The following is a 22,792-nucleotide window of genomic DNA, read 5'->3' on the forward strand; positions in this document are numbered from 1 at the left end:
TCTTCTTCCTCGAGGCACTGGGGAAGCTTCCTGCCTGACTGCTTGGAGTCAGGAACCATTTTCCTGGACAAGCTCCAACCAGGCTGTAATAACTGTAGCCACATGTCTGCTGGAGAGAGCTGACCACCAGCACAGCTGCCTTTCACCAGCTGATGGAAGGAAGACAGGGGCAGGGAGAAAATGTTTGTTTGCTCTGATATGCCATCTGATCAGAGAGCTCGACTAGAACAGAACCTTTCTCTGGGAAGCCAACTGAAACGGCCTCTCTCGCCACATGGGGTAGACTTAGCCGATCAGGGACCCAGGAGAAATAAATGGGTCTTATCGTGTGTGGCCTTTTCTAACAACATTTGCTCAAACTCCAAATGCAGCGTCAAATACGTGCAGCTTCCAAACACGTGCAGACACCTGGTGAGCAACACAGCTTGCACAGACTGTGAGCAAATCACTACTGTTTGAAGCTGCAGGCTGAAGTCGGTGGAAGGAAAAGCAGGAGCAAAGCAGCAGTGAGAGCGATGGGGAGCGCACAAGTCAGCAGAGCCAACTGGATTTCCTCTAGCACCCATCAGCACACAGGGCAGTGGCCGCACTGCAGGAGAGCCAGGCTGCGACAGAGTGACCTGTCACATGGGGCACTCCATTAAGCCATCCTCTCAGAGGCTGCTGGGCATGGGAGGGGTCTGGGCCTGGAGAAGCAGGCCCACAGCCCGGTTAGACTTGCTGGGACCCAAGGCAGAAACTAAGCAGTGGGCCCCCCACATGCCTCCCTAGAACCCGAAGCCTAAGCCCCACCACCTGGGGCTGAAACCTGAACCGCCCGGCAAGGCTCGCCTCCCTCAACATTCTTCTGCACCCTCTAGGGGTAGGCAAAAATCCAGCAACCCGCCCCCCTCCACGAGGCAATCTCCAGCTTCCAACCAGAAGGCAACTCTGCAACCTCCCCCACCCCGTCGTGTCAGCCACTGACAGGACCTGGCGAAAGCCCCCAGACAGAGGGGGTTGAGAACAGCGTCCGGCTCCTCACGCTCCCGTGGCTCCAGCCCTCTCCCCCAGGCCCGGGCTGGCGCGGCGGGGGCAGGCAGCCGCCCTGTTCTCAACAGTTCTGAGCTGTCCTCGCTCAACCTGCGGTAGCGCGAACACTGCAGAGTCTCGCTGGATACACAAACTTTCCCCATCTCCGTGTACTGGGAGAATAATGCAAATCTTTACACCCACGTAAAAAACCCAGCAGATTAAATTATTTTTCTGGCAACTGGCAAAGCCACAAAAAAAAACAGACCGATCAAATCCCGACCAGGTGGGAACCCTATCTGGGGGCCCCACAGTTTGAACACCTCGGCTTTAGTGTGCTTTATTTCCACTTGTAGAGGTGAAATTACTGTCATACTCGCATGACATTTACCCACAGTGACTCTGTAGCTATGATGTATCCTAGCTTTGTGGGGCCCCCTGTGGCGTGGTGGGGCAGCCCCAGCTCATTGCAAGGGAGGAGAGAGAACGACACGACAGTGCTCTGGAACAGTGGTTCTCAACCTGAGGTCCACGGACTACATCTAAGGGGGCTGTGAAATAATTAGATTGAACAACATTCAACTCTATTTATAGGCAATAGATTTCCAAAGGGTCTGTGCCTCCATTTGAAATTTTCCAAGGGGTCTGCAAATGAAAAACAGTTGAAAACCCCTGCTCTGGAATCCTGAAGCCGTATGTAGGACAGAAAGGAGCTTGCATAGAGCCGAACACCTGTGGGGTAGGCACTGTGTTTGGGGAGGGCAGGGCACCAGCTCAGGCTTTCCCCAGGAAACCAAGGACTTGCTGTAGAGGTCAGAAATCTCTGGGGAAAAGGAACGAGCCACTTTCAAGTGTAGATGATAAACAGAGCACTGACCCCCTTGAAGAACTATTCCTGTGAATTCGCTGGCTTTGTTCTTTGTTTCCCTCTCTTGCTTGTTTCCCCCCCTGTGATGGTCAGGTCATCTTGGCCCACCAGGTGCTAGCTTGGTGATATAGGCAGAGAGCGCTCTCCCATTGCAACCCTTGAGTTTCCTGCTGCCTCACGCACGGTCCCATGATGACCCCATGCTCCAGGCCCCCAACCACCCATTGCTCCAGGTCCCCTTAAATCCCCCGGAGGGCCAGTTGGTAGGGACTCCCCTTTCTGCATCTCAGTTTCCCCTCTCACCTCTGCTCCGTTAGACTGCAAGCTCTTTGGGGCAGGAATAATCTCAGACTATGTCTGTACAGTGCTTAACTCAAGGGGGCCCTGATCATGGTGGGGATCTCTAGGTGCCACTGTAATGATGAACTCCCATGCCACGGGGGCAGGAAGAGGTGGGGGGGGTGAGAGCTTGGGGGTAGGGGTGGGGTGGTGGCGGGACCTGGGGCAGAGCAGGGGTCGAGCTCCCCCAGGAACTTGGGAAGTTGGCGCCTCTGCCCCAGACTCCTCTGCCATCCCTATCTTCGGGGCAGGCCTGTGGCTGCAGGGAGGTGCAGCCTCCCCATCGGCTGCCCACCACCCCCCTTGTCAGTTCCGCCATCCTAACGCTTCCCACCACCCACCCCAGGGCTGCCCCTCCTCCTACGCCAGGGCAATGGGGCGCCAGGGCTGCCCACCCTGCTGGCAGGGGGCGTGAGACCCTGGCGTTCCCAGCACCCTGGAGCGCAGCTGGCACCAGAGCGGCGGCCAGGCGCCCAATGGGTCTGTGTGGGGAGGAGGGCAGCAGTGGCAGTGGCTGAGTTTTCGGCGCGGAGGGGAACATCTCAGCATCTCCTGAGGGAGGGCTCCCCGCGTCCTGTCTGGCTACAGGCCTGCTGTGCAGGGGGGCTGGAGCAGGGTGTATCGTGGGGGTGGTGAGAGCCATTGAACCAAACTGTAAACCCTGCATGGGATGGAAACCGCCTCAAGCCAGGGGGCGCAGCAGCCCCCCATCACCCCGAGTTCCAGCACCTATGCTGCTGGGGAAGCTGGGCCCGTCGGGAGGTTGTCAACCCTTACCAGCGAGAGAGCCCCCAGTCTGTCCCCCTGAGCAGTGAGAGCAGGAGTCCAGAGGCCAGCCCTGCACCAGAGGGGAGATCGTCCCCCTCCCCACACTGCATGGGGAGATCAGTGACTTCTCCCACTGGCCAGAAGGGTCAGTCGCCCCGGAGGAGCCTTGCTTTCAGCATTAGACAGCTCGTGTCCACCGAGAAGACAAAGGGGCGCGCTTCCAGAATGCTGCTGCAGGGAGGGGTTTGTTTCAGCTCTGGCCAGAGGGCCGCAGAGCAGTAGTGCAAGGGGAGAAGTCACGCACAGCACACAGGGAACCAGGACTCGTCCGGGAAACGGGCCTGGCAAAGGAGATAGCAGGCCCGGGGCTCTCCCTGTGGAATGTCACTCGGCACTATTTCTGTCCTGTGTCTGACGACAGCGTCAGCAGGGACACGGTCACTGACAAGGAGAACAAAGACTGCATGCCACAGCTGTTAAGAAGCAGCACCCCGCCTGAACGGGGCTATATTTAGCCTGCACAAAGAAGCAGCTGCCTGGTGCTGTCTCTCAAGATGAAATGGAAAGCCACAAGGCGCTATGCACGGCACTGCATCCAACGGCCCGTTTTCACTTTCCATTCCGAGTGTGATTGCGCCGAGACAAGGGGAAGGAGTTTCCCTGTGCCCTGTCGCCGCTCTGGCAAAAATAAAGTGTCAGGCCTGTTCCCGTAACGGCACTTCGTTTGGTCTAGCGGCATTTCCAATTGAAATGGCTGGAAGGCCTGGAGTGACTGACAATCTCAGCTCTGAGTCGATACATAGAATTAAACCTGCATCGCTGCATCCACTAGAAGTCTGATTCCTGACCAGCGTTGTAACACGCGTATGCATCAGCAAGAACCAAGGTTAAGATTTTGTCACGGTTATTTTTAGTAAAAGTCACAGACAGGTCACGGACAATAAAGAAAAATTCATGGAAGCCCTTGACCTGTCCCTGATTTTTATTACAAATAACAGGGACAAAATGGGGCTGAGCCCCAGCCCCGCTGCAGGAGGGGAAAGGAGGGGGGAGTCCAGCCCTTGCTGCGGCTACAGCTGGGAGCTCTGGGTCGCCCGTAGCTCACAGCGGCTGGGAGCTCCAGGTCCCTCCATGGTGTCTAGAAGCTGCAGGGGCCCCACCCTCACCCATGGCAGCTTGGACCCGGTCCAGACCATGGTGGCTGGGAGCTGTGAGGGGCCCCTCTGCTCATGGCAGCTCAGAGCTTCAGGGCCTCCGCCAGCTGACAGCTCCAGCCCTCCACACCGAGACTGAAGTGGAAAATGTCACGGAGGTCACAGAAGTCATGGATTCCGCGACTTCTGTGATTCAATGACATCATCTTAGCCTTAGCAACAAGGCACGGTACTCTTATTTCACAAGAAAATTACAGCTGGTCGGAGAAATGTCGATGGGATAACATTCTGTCAGAATATGCAGTTCTATCACATTCAAAATGACATATGCAGCGTTGTTGTTGCCATGCTGGTCCCAGGATATGAGCTATACCTCACAAGATGGGGAGGGGAAAGGAGGGGGTGAGGTAATATCTTTTATTGGACCAACTTCCGTTTCACCTCGAATTTAGCTGCAACCTCTTGAGTACATTTCCCAGATTTCAAGAAGAGCTCTGTGTAAGCCAAAAGTTTTGTCTCTCTCACCAGCAGAAGTTGTTCCAACAAAAGATATTACCTCACACACCTTCTCTCACAAAATCAAATTTTTGCCAGAATTTCATTTTCGAAGAAAACCAGGGAGGAAAGTTTTCTGACAATGTCAAAACATCTCATTTCCAATTTTTTTGTTGTTTATTTTGTACTATAATATAAAATTTAAAAAGTCAAAATAGAAACAAAATGTTTTGACTGAGAGGAAACAAATTTGTTTAGGAATTTTCCTTTGCATAGAACTTCAGAATTTTCAGGTTTGTTCCAATCTCAATCCTTCTCAAAATGGAATTTCTGTCCTCTGCACAGCTCTAAAGATAAGGTTGTGCACACACACACACACACACACACACACACACACACACACACAAAATTCTTGGATCAATTTAAACTTGTCTGGATCAATTTAAACTTGTCTGGAACAACACTAGCTTTTCAGTGTCTGTTGCTGGTATCCTTTTCGGTACCATGGGAAGGGAGCATGTCTAGTGATTGGACATAAGAACAGCCATATTGGGTCAGAACAAAGGTCCATCTAGCCCGGTATCCTGTCTTCTGACAGTGGCCAATGCCAGGCACCCCAGAGGGAATGAACAGAACAGGTCAGCATCAAGTGATCCATCCCCTGTCACCCATTCCCAGCTTCTGGCAGTCACGGGCTAGGGACACTCTCAGAACATGGGGTTACATCCCTGCCCTTCCTGGCTAACAGCCATTGATAGACCTATACTCCATGAACTTATCTAGTTCTTTTTTGTACCCTGTTATGATTTTGGCCTTCACAACATCCTGTGGCAAGGAGTTCCACAGATTGACTGTCTGTTGTATGAAGAAACACTTCCTTTTGTTTCTTTTAAACCTGCTACCTATGAATTTCATTTGGTGACCCCATAGGTGCTGGAACTAGGGGTGCTGTGGATGCTGCCACACCCTCTGGCTTGAAGTGGTTTCCATTCATATGCAGGGTTTACAGTTTGGTTCAGTGGCTCTCAGCACCCCTACTATACAAATTGTTCCAGCATCCCTGGGTAACACTGGTTATTGTGCTATGTGAAGGGGTAAATAATACCTCCTTATTCACTTTCTCCACACCAGTCACCATTTTATAGACTATCATTCCCCCCACCCCCACTGTCTCTTTTCCAAGGTGAAAAGTCCAGTCTTTTTAATCTCTCCTCATCCGGAAGCCGTTCCATAGCTGTGAACATTTTTGGTGCCCTTTTCTGAAACTTTTCCAATTCCAATAGATCTTTTCGGAGATGAGGCAACCAGATTTGCAGGTGTGAGCGTCCCATGGATTTATATAAAGACAACATGATATTTACTGGCTCAATATCTAGCCCTTCCTAATGGTTCCCAACATTCTGTTCGCTTTTTTGATTGTGGCTGCACACGGAGTGGGTGTTTTCAGAGAACTCTCCACAATGACTCCGAGATCTCTCTTGAGTGGTAACAGCCAATTTAGACCCCGTCACTCTGTATGTAGAGTTGGGATTATGTTTCCCGATGTGCATAATTTCGCACTTATCAAAATTGAATTTCATCTGCCATCTGCTCCCGGGAACTAAAGCCAGGATTGTCCAGCACGTACATGCAACTTTTGGGTTCTATTCCTGGCTCTGTCAACTTCGGCAAGTCACTTAACATCTCTATGTCTAAAATTTAATATAAATACATATCTACGTCCCCAGAGTGTTATAAATAGTTTAACTAGCTGTAAAGACAATTGGAAGGAATTGTTTCAGAGTAACAGCCGTGTTAGTCTGTATTCGTAAAAAGAAAAAAGAAAAGGAGTACTTGTGGCACCTTAGAGACTAACCAGTTTATTTGAGCATGAGCTTTCGTGAGCTACAGCTCACTTCATCGGATGCATAGCATATTGTGGAAACTGCAGAAGACATTATATACACACAGAGACCATGAAACAAAACTTCCTCCCACCCCACTGTCTTGCTCGTAACAGCTTATCTAAAGTGATCATCAAGGAGGGCCATTTCCAGCACAAATCCAGGTTTTCTCACCCTTTCCCCCCCCCCCCACAGACATACATACAAACTCACTCTCCTGCTGGTAATAGCCCATCCCTCTTTGAAACCTCTCTTTATAATGCGCATGATAATCAAGGTGGGTCATTTCCAGCACTAATCCAGGTTTTCTCACCACCACCACCCCCCACACACACCCCCCTCCAAAAACCACACACACAAACTCACTCTCCTGCTGGCAATAGCTCATCTTACAATGTGCACAGCAATAATCCAAGTTTAACCAGAACGTCTTGGGGGGGGGGGGTTTGTAGGAAAAAAACAAGGGGAGATAGGCTACCTTGCATAATGACTTAGCCACTCCCAGTCTCTATTCAAGCCCAAATTAATAGTATCCAATTTGCAAATGAATTCCAATTCAGCAGTTTCTCGCTGGAGTCTGGATTTGAAGTTTTTTTGCTTTAAGATAGCGACCCTCATGTCTGTGATTGCGTGACCAGAGAGATTGAAGTGTTCTCCGACTGGTTTATGAATGTTATAATTCTTAACATCTGATTTGTGTCCATTTATTCTTTTACGTAGAGACTGTCCAGTTTGACCAATGTACATGGCAGAGGGGCATTGCTGGCACATGATGGCATATATCACATTGGTGGATGTGCAGGTGAACGAGCCTCTGATAGTGTGGCTGATGTTGTTAGGCCCTGTGATGGTGTTCCCTGAATAGATATGTGGGCACAGTTGGCAACGGGCTTTGTTGCAAGGATAGGTTCCTGGGTTAGTGGTTCTGTTGTGTGGTATGTGGTTGTTGGTGAGTATTCGCTTCAGGTTGGGGGGCTGTCTGTAGGCAAGGACTGGCCTTTCTCCCAAGATTTGTGAGAGTGTTGGGTCATCCTTCAGGATAGGTTGTAGATCCTTAATAATGCGTTGGAGGGGTTTTAGTTGGGGGCTGAAGGTGACAGCTAGTGGCGTTCTGTTATTTTCTTTGTTAGGCCTGTCCTGTAGTAGGTGACTTCTGGGAACTCTTCTGGCTCTGTCAATCTGTTTCTTCACTTCCGCAGGTGGGTATTGTAGTTGTAAGAATGCTTGATAGAGATCTTGTAGGTGTTTGTCTCTGTCTGAGGGGTTGGAGCAAATGCGGTTGTATCGCAGAGCTTGGCTGTAGACGATGGATCGTGTGGTGTGGTCTGGATGAAAGCTGGAGGCATGTAGGTAGGAATAGCGGTCAGTAGGTTTCCGGTATAGGGTGGTGTTGATGTGACCATCGTTTATTAGCACTGTAGTGTCCAGGAAGTGGATCTCTTGTGTGGACTGGACCAGGCTGAGGTTGATGGTGGGATGGAAATTGTTGAAATCATGGTGGAATTCCTCAAGGGCTTCTTTTCCATGGGTCCAGATGATGAAGATGTCATCAATATAGCGCAAGTAAAGTAGGGGCGTTAGGGGACGAGAGCTGAGGAAGCGTTGTTCTAAATCAGCCATAAAAATGTTGGCATACTGTGGGGCCATGCGGGTACCCATAGCAGTGCCGCTGATCTGAAGGTATACATTGTCCCCAAATGTAAAATAGTTATGGGTAAGGACAAAGTCACAAAGTTCAGCCACCAGGTTAGCCGTGACATTATCGGGGATAGTGTTCTTGATGGCTTGTAGTCCATCTTTGTGTGGAATGTTGGTGTAGAGGGCTTCTACATCCATAGTGGCCAGGATGGTGTTATCAGGAAGATCACCAATGGATTGTAGTTTCCTCAGGAAGTCAGTGGTGTCTCGAAGATAGCTGGGAGTGCTGGTAGCGTAGGGCCTGAGGAGGGAGTCTACATAGCCAGACAGTCCTGCTGTCAGGGTGCCAATGCCTGAGATGATGGGGCGCCCAGGATTTCCAGGTTTATGGATCTTGGGTAGTAGATAGAATATCCCAGGTCGGGGTTCCAGGGGTGTGTCTATGCGGATTTGATCTTGTGCTTTTTCAGGAAGTTTCTTGAGCAAATGCTGTAGATGCTTTTGGTAACTCTCAGTGGGATCAGAGGGTAATGGCTTGTAGAAAGTGGTGTTGGAGAGCTGCCGAGCAGCCTCTTGTTCATATTCCGACCTATTCATGATGACAACAGCACCTCCTTTGTCAGCCTTTTTGATTATGATGTCAGAGTTGTTTCTGAGGCTGTGGATGGCATTGTGTTCTGCACGGCTGAGGTTGTGGGGCAAGTGATGCTGCTTTTCCACAATTTCAGCCCGTGCACGTCGGCGGAAGCACTCTATGTAGAAGTCCAGTCTGCTGTTTCGACCTTCAGGAGGAGTCCACCTAGAATCCTTCTTTTTGTAATGTTGGTAGGCAGGTACCTACCAACATTACAAAAAGAAGGTAATGTTTTGTAATGTTGGTAATGCCTCCCCTCAGGTCAGATGGAGGCTGGAAATGGGACTGAGCAGGGTTTTCCATGGGGGAGTATGGGCAGAATGGGACTGGGCCGGGGCAGAGGGGATGTTCAGTGAGGTTATGGGGCAGGGGAGGGGGGACACGCAGCCACAGAGGAGCTGAGCTCCAATGAGCTTCCTAAAGGTCAGCTGAGGAATGCTGCTCTCCACCACTTCCTCTACCTGTGCCCACTAACCAGAAACCCTGCTCTCTTTCTTCTGTAATGCCCACGTAGCCTTGCTGCCCTACCCATAACCCCTCAGTACAGCCCTGCTCCCCACATCCCACTAACCCCAGCATCTTACTGCTCCTTCTACAAGTACCCCAGTTCTAGGCTCTGCCAGTGCATGTGTGTCTGTAATTCACAGCTGATATCAAGCCAAGGTTGGGCATTGAGTACACAGTGGCTGGCTGCCAGATGGCTCTGAAAGGGCATTTTCTGAGGAGGCTGGGTGCTGGGAGGGAAGACATGCTGGAGAAGGTGTGTGTGGACATGGCTACTGAGCTAGCTGGTGATTTCTGGGTTTTAGCGAATGCACCGCTAGGAAATGAACCAGAGTGCTGTTCCTGAGGGAGGTTAGGTGTGGGAGTATGAACTGGTGCTCGGGCAGTCCAGGGCTAAACATGCCAAGTGAAGGGCCTTCTGCCTTGTCCTTTGGGGGCTTATTCCGCAGGTGAATAAATCCCATTGTGGAGACGTTTATCATGATATTCCCTCTTAGTTTATCAGTTGTGAACCAGCTGAGCAGCGAACAGCAGAGCAGCTAACAAAAGGAGTTTGCCTGGGAGTTCGCCTGGGGAGAGCCCACTGAGGCTTACATCTTGCCGGATTCTCTGAGTAGTTACTACAACTCCTGAGGAAGCTCGTAGAAGGAAGGTAATATGGATGGGGAGCGTTCAGCTGTTGTGACCTGCACTGGATGTGCCATGTTTGTCTTTCTTCCAAAGGACAGATGCGACTTTGTCTGTACAAAGTGCAAGCTGGTCTCCATACTGGAAGAGAAGGTTCAAGGTCTGGAGCAACAGGTATCAACCCTGCGTTGCATAAGAGAAACTGAAGATTTCCTGGACGGACGTCAGGATATGCTTCTACGGGCACAACGTTCTGAAGATTCAGAGCAGGCTGCACATCAGGGACAGAAGGATGGTGAAGAAATTTGGCATCATGTGACCTCCAGAAGAAAAAAGGGGAGCGTCCAGGTACCAGCAGGGCAGATACAGGTAAGTAACCATTTTCATGTTCTCTCCACAGGTACTAATGCGGAGAGTGGACCAGATAATACATCTGAGGGAAGGGAGCAGAAGGAGACTCCGCCGACTGGAAGGCATGAGATGCACTGTCCTAAGGTTGGGGGTTCCACGACCACCGCTCCCAAGAGAAGGAGGCAGGTGGTGGTGGTCGGGGACTCTCTCCTCAGGGGGACTGAGTCATCTACCTGCCGCCTCGACCGGGAAAACCGAGAAGTCTGCTGCTTGCCAGGAGCTAAGATTCGCGATGTGACGGAGAGACTGCCGAGACTCATCAAGCCCTCGGATCGCTACCCCTTCCTGCTTCTCCATGTGGGCACCAATGATACTGCCAAGAATGACCTTGAGCAGATCACTGCAGACTACGTGGCTCTGGGAAGAAAGATAAAGGAGTTTGAGGCGCAAGTGGTGTTCTCGTCCATCCTCCCCGTGAAAGGAAAAGGCCTGGGTAGAGACTGTCGAATCATGGAAGTCAACAAATGGCTACACAGGTGGTGTCGGAGAGAAGGCTTTGGATTCTTTGACCATGGGATGGTGCTCCAAGAAGGAGGAGTGCTAGGCAGAGACGGGCTCCACCTAACGAAGAGAGGGAAGAGCATCTTCGCAAGCAGGCTGGCTAACCTAGTGAGGAGGGCTTTAAACTAGGTTCACCGGGGGAAGGAGACCAAAGCCCTGAGGTAAGTGGGGAAGTGGGATACCGGGAGGAGGCACAAGCAGGAGCGCGTGAGAGGGGAGGGCTCCTGCCTCATACTGAGAAAGAGGGGCGATCAGCAGGTTACCTCAAGTGCCTATATACAAATGCACGAAGCCTGGGAAACAAGCAGGGAGAACTGGAAGTCCTGGCACAGTCAAGGAATTATGATGTGATTGGAATAACAGAGACTTGGTGGGATAACTCACATGACTGGAGTACTGTCATGGATGGATCTAAATTGTTCAGGAGGGACAGGGAGGCCAGAAAAGGTGGGGGAGTTGCACTGTATGTAAGAGAGCAGTATGACTGCTCAGAGCTCAAGTATGAAACTGCAGAAAAACCTGAGAGTCTCTGGATTAAGTTTAGAAGCGTGAGCAACAAGGGTGATGTCGTGGTGGGAGTCTGCTATAGACCACCGGACCAGGGGGATGAGGTGGACGAGGCTTTCTTCCGGCAACTCGCAGAAGTTACTAGATCGCAGGCCCTGCTTCTCATGGGAGACTTCAATCACCCTGACATCTGCTGGGAGAGCAATACAGCGGTGCACAGACAATCCAGGAAGATTTTGGAAAATGTAGGGGACAATTTCCTGGTGCAAGTGCTGGAGGAACCAACTAGGGGCAGAGCTCTTCTTGACCTGCTGCTCACAAACCGGGAAGAATTAGTAGGGGAAGCAAAAGTGGATGGGAAGCTGTGAGGCAGTGACCATGAAATGGTCGAGTTCAGGATCCTAACACAAGGAAGAAAGGAGAGCAGCAGAATACAGACCCTGGACTTCAGAAAAGCAGACTTTGACTCCCTCAGGGAACTGATGGGCAAGATCCCCTGGGAGAATAACATGAGGGGGAAAGGAGTCCAGGAGAGCGGGCTGTATTTTAAAGAATCCTTATTGAGGTTACAGGGACAAACCATCCCGATGTGTAGAAAGAATAGGAAATATGGCGGGCGACCAGCTTGGCTTAACAGTGAAATCCTTGCTGCTCTTAAATACAAAAAAGAAGCTTACAAGAAGTGGAAGATTGGACAAATGACCAGGGATGAGTATAAAAATATTGCTCGGGCTTGCAGGAGTGAAATCAGGAAGGCCAAATCCCACCTGGAGTTGCAGCTAGCAAGAGATGTTAAGAGTAACAAGAAGGGTTTCTTCAGGTATGGTAGCAACAAGAAGAAAGTCAAGGAAAGTGTGGGCCCCTTACTGAATGAGGGAGGCAACCTAGTGACAGAGGAGGTGGAAAAAGCTAATGTACTCCATGCTTTTTTTGCCTCTGTCTTCATGAACAAGGTCAGCTCCCAGACTACTGCACTGGGCAGCACAGCATGGGGAGGAGGTGACCAGCCCTCTGTGGAGAAAGAAGTGGTTCGGGACTATTTAGAAAAGCTGGACGAGCACAAGTCCATGGGGCCGGATGCGCTGCATCCGAGAGTGCTAAAGGAGTTGGCGGATGTGATTGCAGAGCCATTGGCCATTATCTTTGAAAACTCATGGCGATCGGGGGAGGTGCCAGATGACTGGAAAAAGGCTAATGTAGTGCCCATCTTTAAAAAAGGGAAGAAGGAGGATCCTGGGAACTACAGGCCGGTCAGCCTCACCTCAGTCCCTGGAAAAATCATGGAGCAGGTCCTCAAGGAATCAATTCTGAAGCACTTAGAGGAGAGGAAAGTGATCAGGAACAGTCAGCGTGGATTCACCAAGGGCAAGTCATGCCTGACTAATCTAATTGCCTTCTATGATGAGATAACTGGCTCTGTGGATGAGGGGAAAGCGGTGGACGTGTTGTTCCTCGACTTTAGCAAAGCTTTTGACACGGTCTCCCACAGTATTCTTGCCAGTAAGTTAAAGAAGTATGGGCTGGATGAATGGACGATAAGGTGGATAGAAAGCTGGCTAGATCATCAGGGTCAACGGGTAGTGATCAATGGCTCCATGTCTAGTTGGCAGCCAGTATCAAGCAGAGTGCCCCAAGGATCGGTCCTGGAACCGGTTTTGTTCAATATCTTCATTAATGATCTGGAGGATGGTGTGGATTGCACCCTCAGCAAGTTTGCAGATGACACTAAACTGGGAGGAGAGGTAGATACGCTGGAGGGTAGGGATAGGATACAGAGGGACCTAGACAAATTGGAGGATTGGGCCAAAAGAAATCTGATGAGGTTCAACAAGGACAAGTGCAGAGTCCTGCACTTAGGACGCAAGAATCCAATGCACCGCTACAGACTAGGGACCGAGCAGTTCTGCAGAAAAGGACCTAGGGGTTACAGTGGACGAGAAGCTGGATATGAGTCAACAGTATGCCCTTGTTGCCAAGAAGGCTAAGGGCTTTTTGGGCTGTATAAGTAGGAGCATTGCCAGCAGATCGAGGGACGTGATCTTTCCCCTCTATTCGACACTGGTGAGGCCTCATCTGGAGTACTGTGTCCAGTTTTGGGCCCCACATGACAAGAAGGATGTGGAAAAATTGGAGAGAGTCCAGCGGAGGGCAACAAAAATGATTAGGGGATTGGAACACATGACTTCTGAGGAGAGGCTGAGGGAACTGGGATTGTTTAGTCTGCGGAAGAGAAGAATGAAGGGGGATTTGATAGCTGCTTTCAACTACCTGAGAGGTGGTTCCAAAGAGGATGGATCTAGTCTGTTCTCAGTGGTAGCAGATGACAGAACGAGGAGTAATGGTCTCAGTTGCAGTGGGGGAGATTTAGGTTGGATATTAGGAAAAACTTTTTCACTAGGAGGGTGGTGAAACACTGGAATGCGTTACCTAGGGAGGTGGTGGAATCTCCTTCCCTAGAAGTTTTTAAGGTCAGGCTTGACAAAGCCCTGGCTGGGATGATTTAGTTGGGGTTGGTCCTGCTTTGAGCAGGGGGTTGGACTAGACGACCTCCTGAGGTCCCTTCCAACCCTGATATTCTATGATTCTATCCCACTGATCCTAGTTATAACCTCTCGGTTGCACCAGAGCATGTCGCTGCAGCCTTGTGCTTACACCCTTCATGTATTTGCAGGTGGTTATCACGATCCCCTTTCGTGCTCCCTTAACTAAGATGTACGTATGTAGCTCATTTACTCTTCCCTCCCCAATACATTCCCATAGACCCAGAACCAGTCTGTTGTTTTACTGAACTCCCTCCAATTTGTCAGGATGTCTCTGGAGACATGGCACCTGGAACTGGGTACGTTATTCCACGTGCCATCACCCCAGAGGCCAACAGACAGAGGCCAACGTTCTCCTAAATGGGTACCTACAGTTAGACTTCTAAACCCATATCCCATCCTCTCAGAATGAATCATTATGGGCATCTGTTTCTCCGCCAGCAAGGCCCTCGCCTATGGAGTCCTGCAAGGCTCAATCCTGTTCCCAAAGTCATTGGGACAGCTGATGAGCCAACACAGGCTTATGTGCCAGCAAGACGCAGATGACAGCCAGCTCCAGGTCTCCTTCCAACACGTGTAAAGACGCCATCCCTCAGCTCTCTCTGTGCCTAGCTCCAACGGGTGGCTGGCTGGAGCCAAGCCCAGGCAACATTCAGGATGCTGACAGGAAGAGGGAAGAGCTTTGAGACCCTTCATATGTGATGGAGGAAGATCTGGCAGGACTTGGACAGTCTAGAGGTGGAGGAAGGAAAAGCTGATCCCCACATCAAGGGGCTCAGGGATGGGGAAATTGGGGGCATTGTCACCGTGGCATTGGACGGGGGAAACAGAAGGCTCAATAGGAAAAATAAGGAATGCCGTTTTAGCCACATTATGCTTAAGCTACCGGCTAGACATTCAGGGGAGATGACAGAGCGAGAGCCTGGCCTGTGGACTGGTCAGCCAGGGTCAAGAGTGGAGAGGAACATCTCCGAGTCATCAGCACATCAGCACAGAGACTGCTTGAAAATATACAAGTGGGGTCGACGACCAGCCAGGGACAGGGCACATTGGGGACGAGGCCCCAGAACTGCGCAAGTCCCACAGGTAGTGGGAGAAGGGAAGAGGACCCACCAAGGAAGCAGTCGGCGTAGGAGGAGCAAAGAGCAGTCATGCGAGCTGAGGGAGGACAAGGAAGGAGTGAGCAATGCTCTCACACAGGAGTCAGGGAGGGTGGAGCTGTAGTTTTCCTGTGTGTGCTGCAATCTCTCACCCACACACGACTGTTAGGCTGGATATTAGGAAAAACTTTTTCACTAGGAGGGTGGTGAAGCGCTGGAATGCGTTACCTAGGGAGGTGGTGGAATCTCCTTCCTTTGAGGTTTTTAAGGTCAGGCTTGACAAAGCCCTGGCTGGGATGATTTAGTTGGGGATTGGTCCTGCTTTGAGCAGGGGGTGGGACTAGATGACCTCCTGAGGTCCCTTCCAACCCTGATATTCTAGGATTCTATGACTGCTTCCAAGAGCCATGGCTTGGTCTACATGACCAAATCTGGCTCCGGGTGCCAGTCTGGCATCTGCTCCTGCCGCCAGCTGGTGTTGAGGACAGCTGTCACACCGGTGGGATCAGCAGCAGCAGCTTGGAGGCTGCTGCACTCAACATCCAGATCTCAGACACAGCCGTTTCTGTCGTGTATGTGGGTCATGCTCTTCCTCCTCTGGACTGAGTCACACCGCACAGTGGCCCTCACCCAAAAATCTCTGTTTGCCCCGGGGATCCTCTGCACTACAACACGTGTTACAACCAAAGCCACACGCAGCCATACCTCTCTTTTCTCCTGTGAAAGGGACCAGGTCTTCTCGATCTTTCATATCTTTCGCCTGCTTTTCTAGGTGGTCCAGAAGCTCATCCCTTTTGAATGGGCCAGTCGGTGTCTTTTTGGTCTGGTCTCTCTGTCTGAGTCCCACAGGCAGCAGATCATTCTGGATTCAAAGAGCAGGACACCAAGATTAGCTATTCAGATTCAAAAAAATGACCATCATCTTTCCTCTCTCTTTTATTGAATTGTTTTTTTTGTGCACATCAGCCAACTTGTCTTGCAAATGGGAAAATGAATTCACTGTTGAACTCCAAATTCGTATTGTTCCAACACAATTTATGTAGATTTATCCTCTCAGTTCTTTGCCAGAGCACCCAGTTGCTGAACTTGGACTTGCTATTGCTACCGAGTGTAGACCAGAAGTTCTCTCTCCCCCGTCCCTTTAGGTTATAATGGTCTTTACCGGACCTCTACTCCCAGTTTACTACCTTGATCTATTTATCCATCAAGGGCCAAATCCTGCTCTCACTTGACTCCTGCGAGGCAAGCAAGCAAGATTTGACCCTCCCTATCCTCGTGTGTCAGCCTGAGGAGTGAAGAGAGCGGGCCCATGCGAGAAGGAACCTGCTACTCGGAGGGAGTTATGGGTGACAGCACGGAGATCTGGAGCCCGTGCAGGCTGGGGGGGTTGCATCTGTCAGAGCCCTATTTTTGAGCCAAGTCGGCTTGGCCCAGAAAATGTGCAAATTTGGGGTTTGACACATTTCCCGCGTGAAAACAGCCACGTCCGTGAATTACATGGAACAAGAGAAAAAGAGCATCAGGACTGTAAAATCCCCTGAGAGGAAATGACATGACAAACATACAATGAGATTTCACACACATTTTCCCCTCCCCAGTGCTTTGCACAGCTTTAAGAGAGAGCCCAGTTACCTGCAAGGCTTTGTGGGGAAGGTCATTTTAGAAATATTGTCTCTATTATCTTACTGCAGAATAAAAATGTTATAGACCTCATGCCTTTTTAATAGTAACTACATAGTATGCAGTCATTGTAGCCACAGTGGGTAGGCAGCAGTGGCCTGACATAGCAACACACTTAAGCACATGCTTACATTTAAGCATAGGATAATCCCATTGAAGTCAACAGGATTACTGCCTGCTTGAAATGAAACACACACTTGAGTGCTTTGTTGGAACAGGGCCAAAATTTACATATTACAAAGTCTCATAAACTGGGAGCAAGAGATTGCTTTTCCCAGTGTCTGCCTAATAAATGAAATAATTAGTTGCTAATTGATTCAAAATACAAAAACCTACAAACCAGGCAGATTATTATAAGCATCTGATTCAGTCACCACTAGCTGACTATGCAGAGAACTATGCTGAACTGCAACACGCTAATCGGCATGCTCTGGAATAGCTCTGCCCTTGGCTTTCTCAGACCTGATACCTTGAGAAGCCACGACCCATCACAGAATCATAGAATATCAGGGTTGGAAGGGACCTCAGGAGGTCATCTAGTCCAAACCCCCCGCTCAAAGCAGGACCAATCCCCAACTAAATCATCCCAGCCAGGGCTTTGTCAAGCCTGATCTTAAAAACTTCTAAGGAAGGAGATTCCACCACCTCCCTAGGTAACCCATTCCAGTGCTTCACCACCCTCCTAGTGAAAAAGTTTTTCCTAATATCCAGCCTAAACCTCCCCCACTGCAACCTGAGACCATTACTCCTTGCTCTGTCATCTGCTACCCCTGAGAACAATCTAGATCCATCCTCTTTGGAACCCCCTTTCAGGTAGTTGAAAGCAGCTATCAAATCCCCCCTCATTCTTCTCTTCCGCAGACTAAACAATCCCAGTTCCCTCAGCCTCTCCTCATAAATCATGTGCTCCAGACCCCTAATCATTTTTGTTGCCCTCCGCTGGACTCTCTCCAATTTTTCCACATCCTTCTTGTCATGTGGGGCCCAAAACTGGACACAGTACTCCAGATGAGGCCTCACCAGTGTCGAATAGAGGGGAAAGATCACGTCCCTCGATCTGCTGGCAATGCTCCTACTTATACAGCCCAAAAAGCCCTTAGCCTTCTTGGCAACAAGGGCATACTGTTGACTCATATCCAGCTTCTCGTCCACTGTAACCCCTAGGTCCTTTTCTGCAGAACTGCTCGGTCCCTAGTCTGTAGCGGTGCATTGGATTCTTGCGTCCTAAGTGCAGGACTCTGCACTTGTCCTTGTTGAACCTCATCAGATTTCTTTGGCCCAATCCTCTAATTTGTCTAGGTCCCTCTGGATCCTATCCCTACCCTCCAGCATATCTACCTCTCCTCCCAGTTTAGTGTCATCTGCAAACTTGCTGAGGGTGCAGTCCACGCCATCCTCCAGATCATTAATGAAGATATTGAACAAAATCGTTTCCAGGACCCATCCTTGGGGCACTCCGCTTGATACCGGCTGCCAACTAGACATGGAGCCATTGATCACTACCCATTGACCCTGATGATCTAACCAGCTTTCTATCCACCTTATCGTCCATTCATCCAGCCCATACTTCTTTAACTTGCTGGCAAGAATACTGTGGGAGACCATATCAAAAGCTTTGCTAAAGACCCATATACATAAAGACCCATATACGTTACCTTAGCTGCTCCGTACTGTGTCTTTGACTGATGTTTTCTTTGATCATTAGCTTTCCCAGGACGCTCTCTTGATCAGCCTCGTTAGGGGAAGCAATAAGTATAACCCAAGAAGATCACTGAATGTCTGATTCTTCTTTGTCTGTATCATGTCAATGGCACTTTTAATTCCCAGAGTAATCTGCACAACCCACTGCTTTCCCCTCAAATATTAAATGTGCATAACAGGGAGAGTCCTCATCCCACTGTACTTGGCATCACCACCCTAGTATTGGAACAATCTGTTTGCCTGCCAGCTGGCTCTGTACAGGTTTTAGTGCGGGTATAAAATACTGTTCCAGCTAGATGGCTTCATTTAACTCCCTTGCACCCAACCACCCCATCATTTCCACATGTGGGACTTCTCTAGATTCTAGTGGCAGCTCTGACATGCAAGTGCTGGGGTGGTCAGCAAGGCTCCCCAGAAAACAACAAGTCTGGCTAGTGAAAACTGTCAAGGTTTCGATGTGTGTTTCCGTTCCAATGCAGAATGAAAACAAGACCTTTTTGAAATGTTTTGCAAAAAGCGCAAGAGAGACACCCTCTACCCCAGAGCAGCCAATAGCCGGTGGTGAGGGCACTCACATGGGATGTCGGTACCACAGCCACTAGGTTCTGGAGTCTCTCTCTCTCTGGCCCAATGAGTATTTAATTATGTCTAGGAAGTGGAGAAGCTCCAACAGGAGACTTTAACAGATGCAAAGGCTAGAAAAGACCATTGTGATCATCTAGCCTGACCTCCTGTGTAACACAGGCCAGGGAACTGCCCCCAAATAATTCCTTGAGCAAATCTGATAGAAAAACACCCTATCCTGCTTTAAAAATGGTTGGTGATGGAGATTCCACCATGGTCCTTGGTAAATTGTTCCAGTGGTTGAGAGCACTCATTGTTAAAATGTAGGCCTCATTTCCCTCCTGAATGTGTCTGGCTTCCACTTCCAACCATTGGATGGTGATATACCTTGGCCTGCTAGATTGAAGAGCCCATTATTAAATATTTATTCCCCATGTAGGTACTTATAGACTGTAATCAAGTCACCTCTTAGCCTTCTCTTTGTTAAGCTAAATAGATTGAACTCTGTGAATCTATCACTATGGGTATGTCCATACTGCAAAGAAAACTGCATTGCACTGAAACTCAGAGCTGGGTCACATGACACAGTGCCCCAGTGGAGTGCCCCAGGGGTCGGTCCTGGGGCCGGTTTTGTTCAATATCTTCATAAATGATCTGGAGGATGGTGTGGATTGCACTCTTAGCAAATTTGCGGATGATACTAAACTGGGAGGAGTGGTAGATACGTTGGAGGGCAGAGATAGGATACAGAGGGACCTAGACAAATTGGAGGATTGGGCCAAAAGAAACCTGATGAGGTTCAATAAGGATAAGTGCAGAGTCCTGCACTTAGGACGGAAGAACCCAATGCACAGCTACAGACTAGGGACCGAATGGCTAGGCAGCAGTTCTGCGGAAAAGGACCTAGGGGTGACAGTGGACGAGAAGCTGGATATGAGTCAACAGTGTGCCCTTGTTGACAAGAAGGCCAATGGCATTTGGGGATGTATAAGTAGGGGCATAGCGAGCAGATCGAGGGACGTGATCGTTCCCCTCTATTCGACATTGGTGAGGCCTCATCTGGAGTACTGTGTCCAGTTTTGGGCCCCACACTACAAGAAGGATGTGGATAAATTGGAGAGAGTCCAGCGAAGGGCAACAAAAATGATTAGGGGTCTGGAGCACATGACTTATGAGGAGAGGCTGAGGGAACTGGGATTGTTTAGTCTGCGGAAGAGAAGAATGAGGGGGGATTTGATAGCTGCTTTCAACTACCTGAGAGGTGGTTCCAAAGAGGATGGTTCTAGACTATTCTCAGTGGTAGAAGAGGACAGGACAAGGAGTAATGGTCTCAAGTTGCAGTGGGGGAGGTTTAGGTTGGATATTAGGAAAAACTTTTTCACTAGGAGGGTGGTGAAACACTGGAATGCGTTACCTAGGGAGGTGGTAGAATCTCCTTCCTTAGAAGTTTTTAAGGTCAGGCTTGACAAAGCCCTGGCTGGGATGATTTAATTGGGGATTGGTCCTGCTTTGAGCAGGGGGTTGGACTAGATGACCTCCTGAGGTCCCTTCCAACCCTGATATTCTATGATTCTATGATTCTATGACACAGGCTTGTAGGGTTCAGGCTGTGGGGCTAAAAACAGCAGGGCAGACATTCCCACTCGTGCTGGAGCCCAGGTTCTGAAACCCAGGGAGGGGGGAGGGCCTCAGAGCCAGGCTCCAGCACAAGTGGGAACATATCCACTGGTATTTTCTGCAGCCTCAGCTCAAGTCAATTGACTCTGGCTCTGTGACTCAGCACCCTGACAGTTTGTTTGCAGTGTAGACACACCCTATAAAGCAGGTTTTCGAATCATTTTCGTGGCTCTTCTCTGAACCCTCCCCAATTTATCAACATCCCTCTTGAATTGTGGGCACCAGAACTGGACACAGCATTCCAGCAGTGGTTGCACCAATGCCAAATAGAGATAAAACAACCTCTCTTCTCCCACTTGACAGTACCCTGTTTATGCATCTCAGGATCTCACTAGCCCTTTTGGCCACAACATCATACTGGCAGCTCATGTTCACCTGTTTATCCATCACCACGACCCCAAAATCTTTTTCAGAATCACTGCTTTAAAGGACAGTCTCCCCCAGCCTGTAAGTACGGCCTGCATTCTTTGTTCCTAGAGGTATACAGTGACATTTAGCCATGTTAAAGCACATATTGTTAGTTTGTGCGCAGCTTGCCAAGCAATCAAGATCACTCTATAGTGGTGACCGGCCCTCTTCATTATTTACCACTCTCCAGTTTTGGGGTTATATGAAAACTTTATGATAATTTTATGTTTTCTTCCAGATCATTCATAAAAATGTTAAATAGCAAAGGGTCAAGAACAGACCCCTGTTGGACCCCAACAGACCCCTGTTGGACCCCAAACAAACTCAGAAACTTGATGATGATTTTCTGTTCACAATGACATTTTGAGACCAATCAGTTAATCAGCTTTTAATCCATTTAATGTGTGCCATGTTAAATGTATCTCTTTCTAGTTTTTTAATCAAAATATCATCTGGTACCAAGACAAATGCCTTACAGAAGTTTAAGTATATTGCATCAACACCGTTACCTTTGTCAGCCAAAGTGTAATCTGATCAAAAAAGGTAACAAGTTAGTTTGACAGGATCTATTTTCCATAATCCCATGTTGATTGGCATTAATCATATTACCCTCACTTTGATTCTTTATTAATCAAGTCCTGTATCAGCTACTCCATCTTCTAGCCTGGGATTGATGTCATACTGACAGGCCTATAATTACCCAGCTCGTCCCATTTACCATTTTTAAATATTGGCACAGCATTAGCTTTCTTCCAGTCTTCTGGAACTTTCTCAACGCTCCAAAACTTATTGAAAATCAGCATTAACAGTCCAGTGAGCTCCTCAGCCAGCTCTTTTAAAATTCTTGGATCTGAGTTATCTAGACCTGCTGATTTTAAAATGTCTCACTTTAGCAGTTGTTGTTTAACATCCTCCTAAGATACTAGTGGAAGAGAGTGCTATCATATGATATGACTTCACCTGCTTCTTCCCCAGAAATACAGAACAGAAATAAGTATTGAATATTTCTGCATTATTATTGATTATTCTACCATTTTCATCTTGTAATGGACCAAAATGCACAAGAGCAAACTATCCCACTGCATAGGAAAGATAGGAAATATGGCAAGAGACCACCCTGGCTTAACCAGGAGATCTTCAATGATCTAAAACTCAAAGAAGAGTCCTACAAAAAGTGGAAACTCGGTCAAATTACAAAGGATGAATATAAACAAATAACACAAGTATGCAGGGACAAAATTAGAAAAGCCAAGGCACAAAATGAGATCAAACTAGCTAGGGACATAAAAGGAAACAAGAAAACATTCTACAAATACATTAGAAGCAAGAGGAAGACCAAGGACAGAGTAGGCCAGATACTCAATGAGGGGGGAAAGACAATAACAGAAAATGTGGTAATGGCAGAGGTGCTTAATGCCTTCTTTGTTTTGGTTTTCACCAAGAAGGTTGGTGGCGATTGGATGTCTAACATAGTGAATGCCAGTGAAAATGAGGTAGGATCAGAGTCTAAAATAGGGAAAGAACAAGTCAAAAATTACTTAGACAAGTTAGATGTCTTCAAATCACCAAGGCCTGATGAAATGCATCCTAGAATACTCAAGGAGCTGACTGAGGAGATATCTGAGCCATTAGCAATTATTGTTGAAAAGTCATGGAAGACGGGAGAGATTCCAGAAGACTGGAAAAGGGAAAGTATAGTGCCCATCTATAAAAAGGGAATAAGGACAACCCAGGGAATTACAGACCAGTCAGCTAAACTTCTGTACCCGGAAAGATAATGGA

At 48.9% G+C, this 22,792-nt stretch overlaps 1 protein-coding gene across 2 annotated transcripts in view; it reads right to left on the reverse strand.

Moving 5' to 3' along the window:
• TMOD1 (tropomodulin 1) overlaps positions 1 to 22,792 on the reverse strand; it is a 77,553-nt gene that overhangs the window by 33,576 nt on the left and 21,185 nt on the right. For both annotated transcript variants that reach the window (XM_074953713.1, XM_074953712.1), the window contains exon 3: positions 15,686 to 15,842. In XM_074953713.1, the coding sequence (XP_074809814.1) occupies positions 15,686 to 15,842 (157 nt within the window). The remainder of the gene's footprint in view (positions 1 to 15,685; positions 15,843 to 22,792) is intronic.

Source organism: Natator depressus, chromosome 5 (genome assembly GCF_965152275.1).
Source record: "Natator depressus isolate rNatDep1 chromosome 5, rNatDep2.hap1, whole genome shotgun sequence".
Lineage (NCBI taxonomy): Eukaryota > Metazoa > Chordata > Testudines > Cheloniidae > Natator > Natator depressus.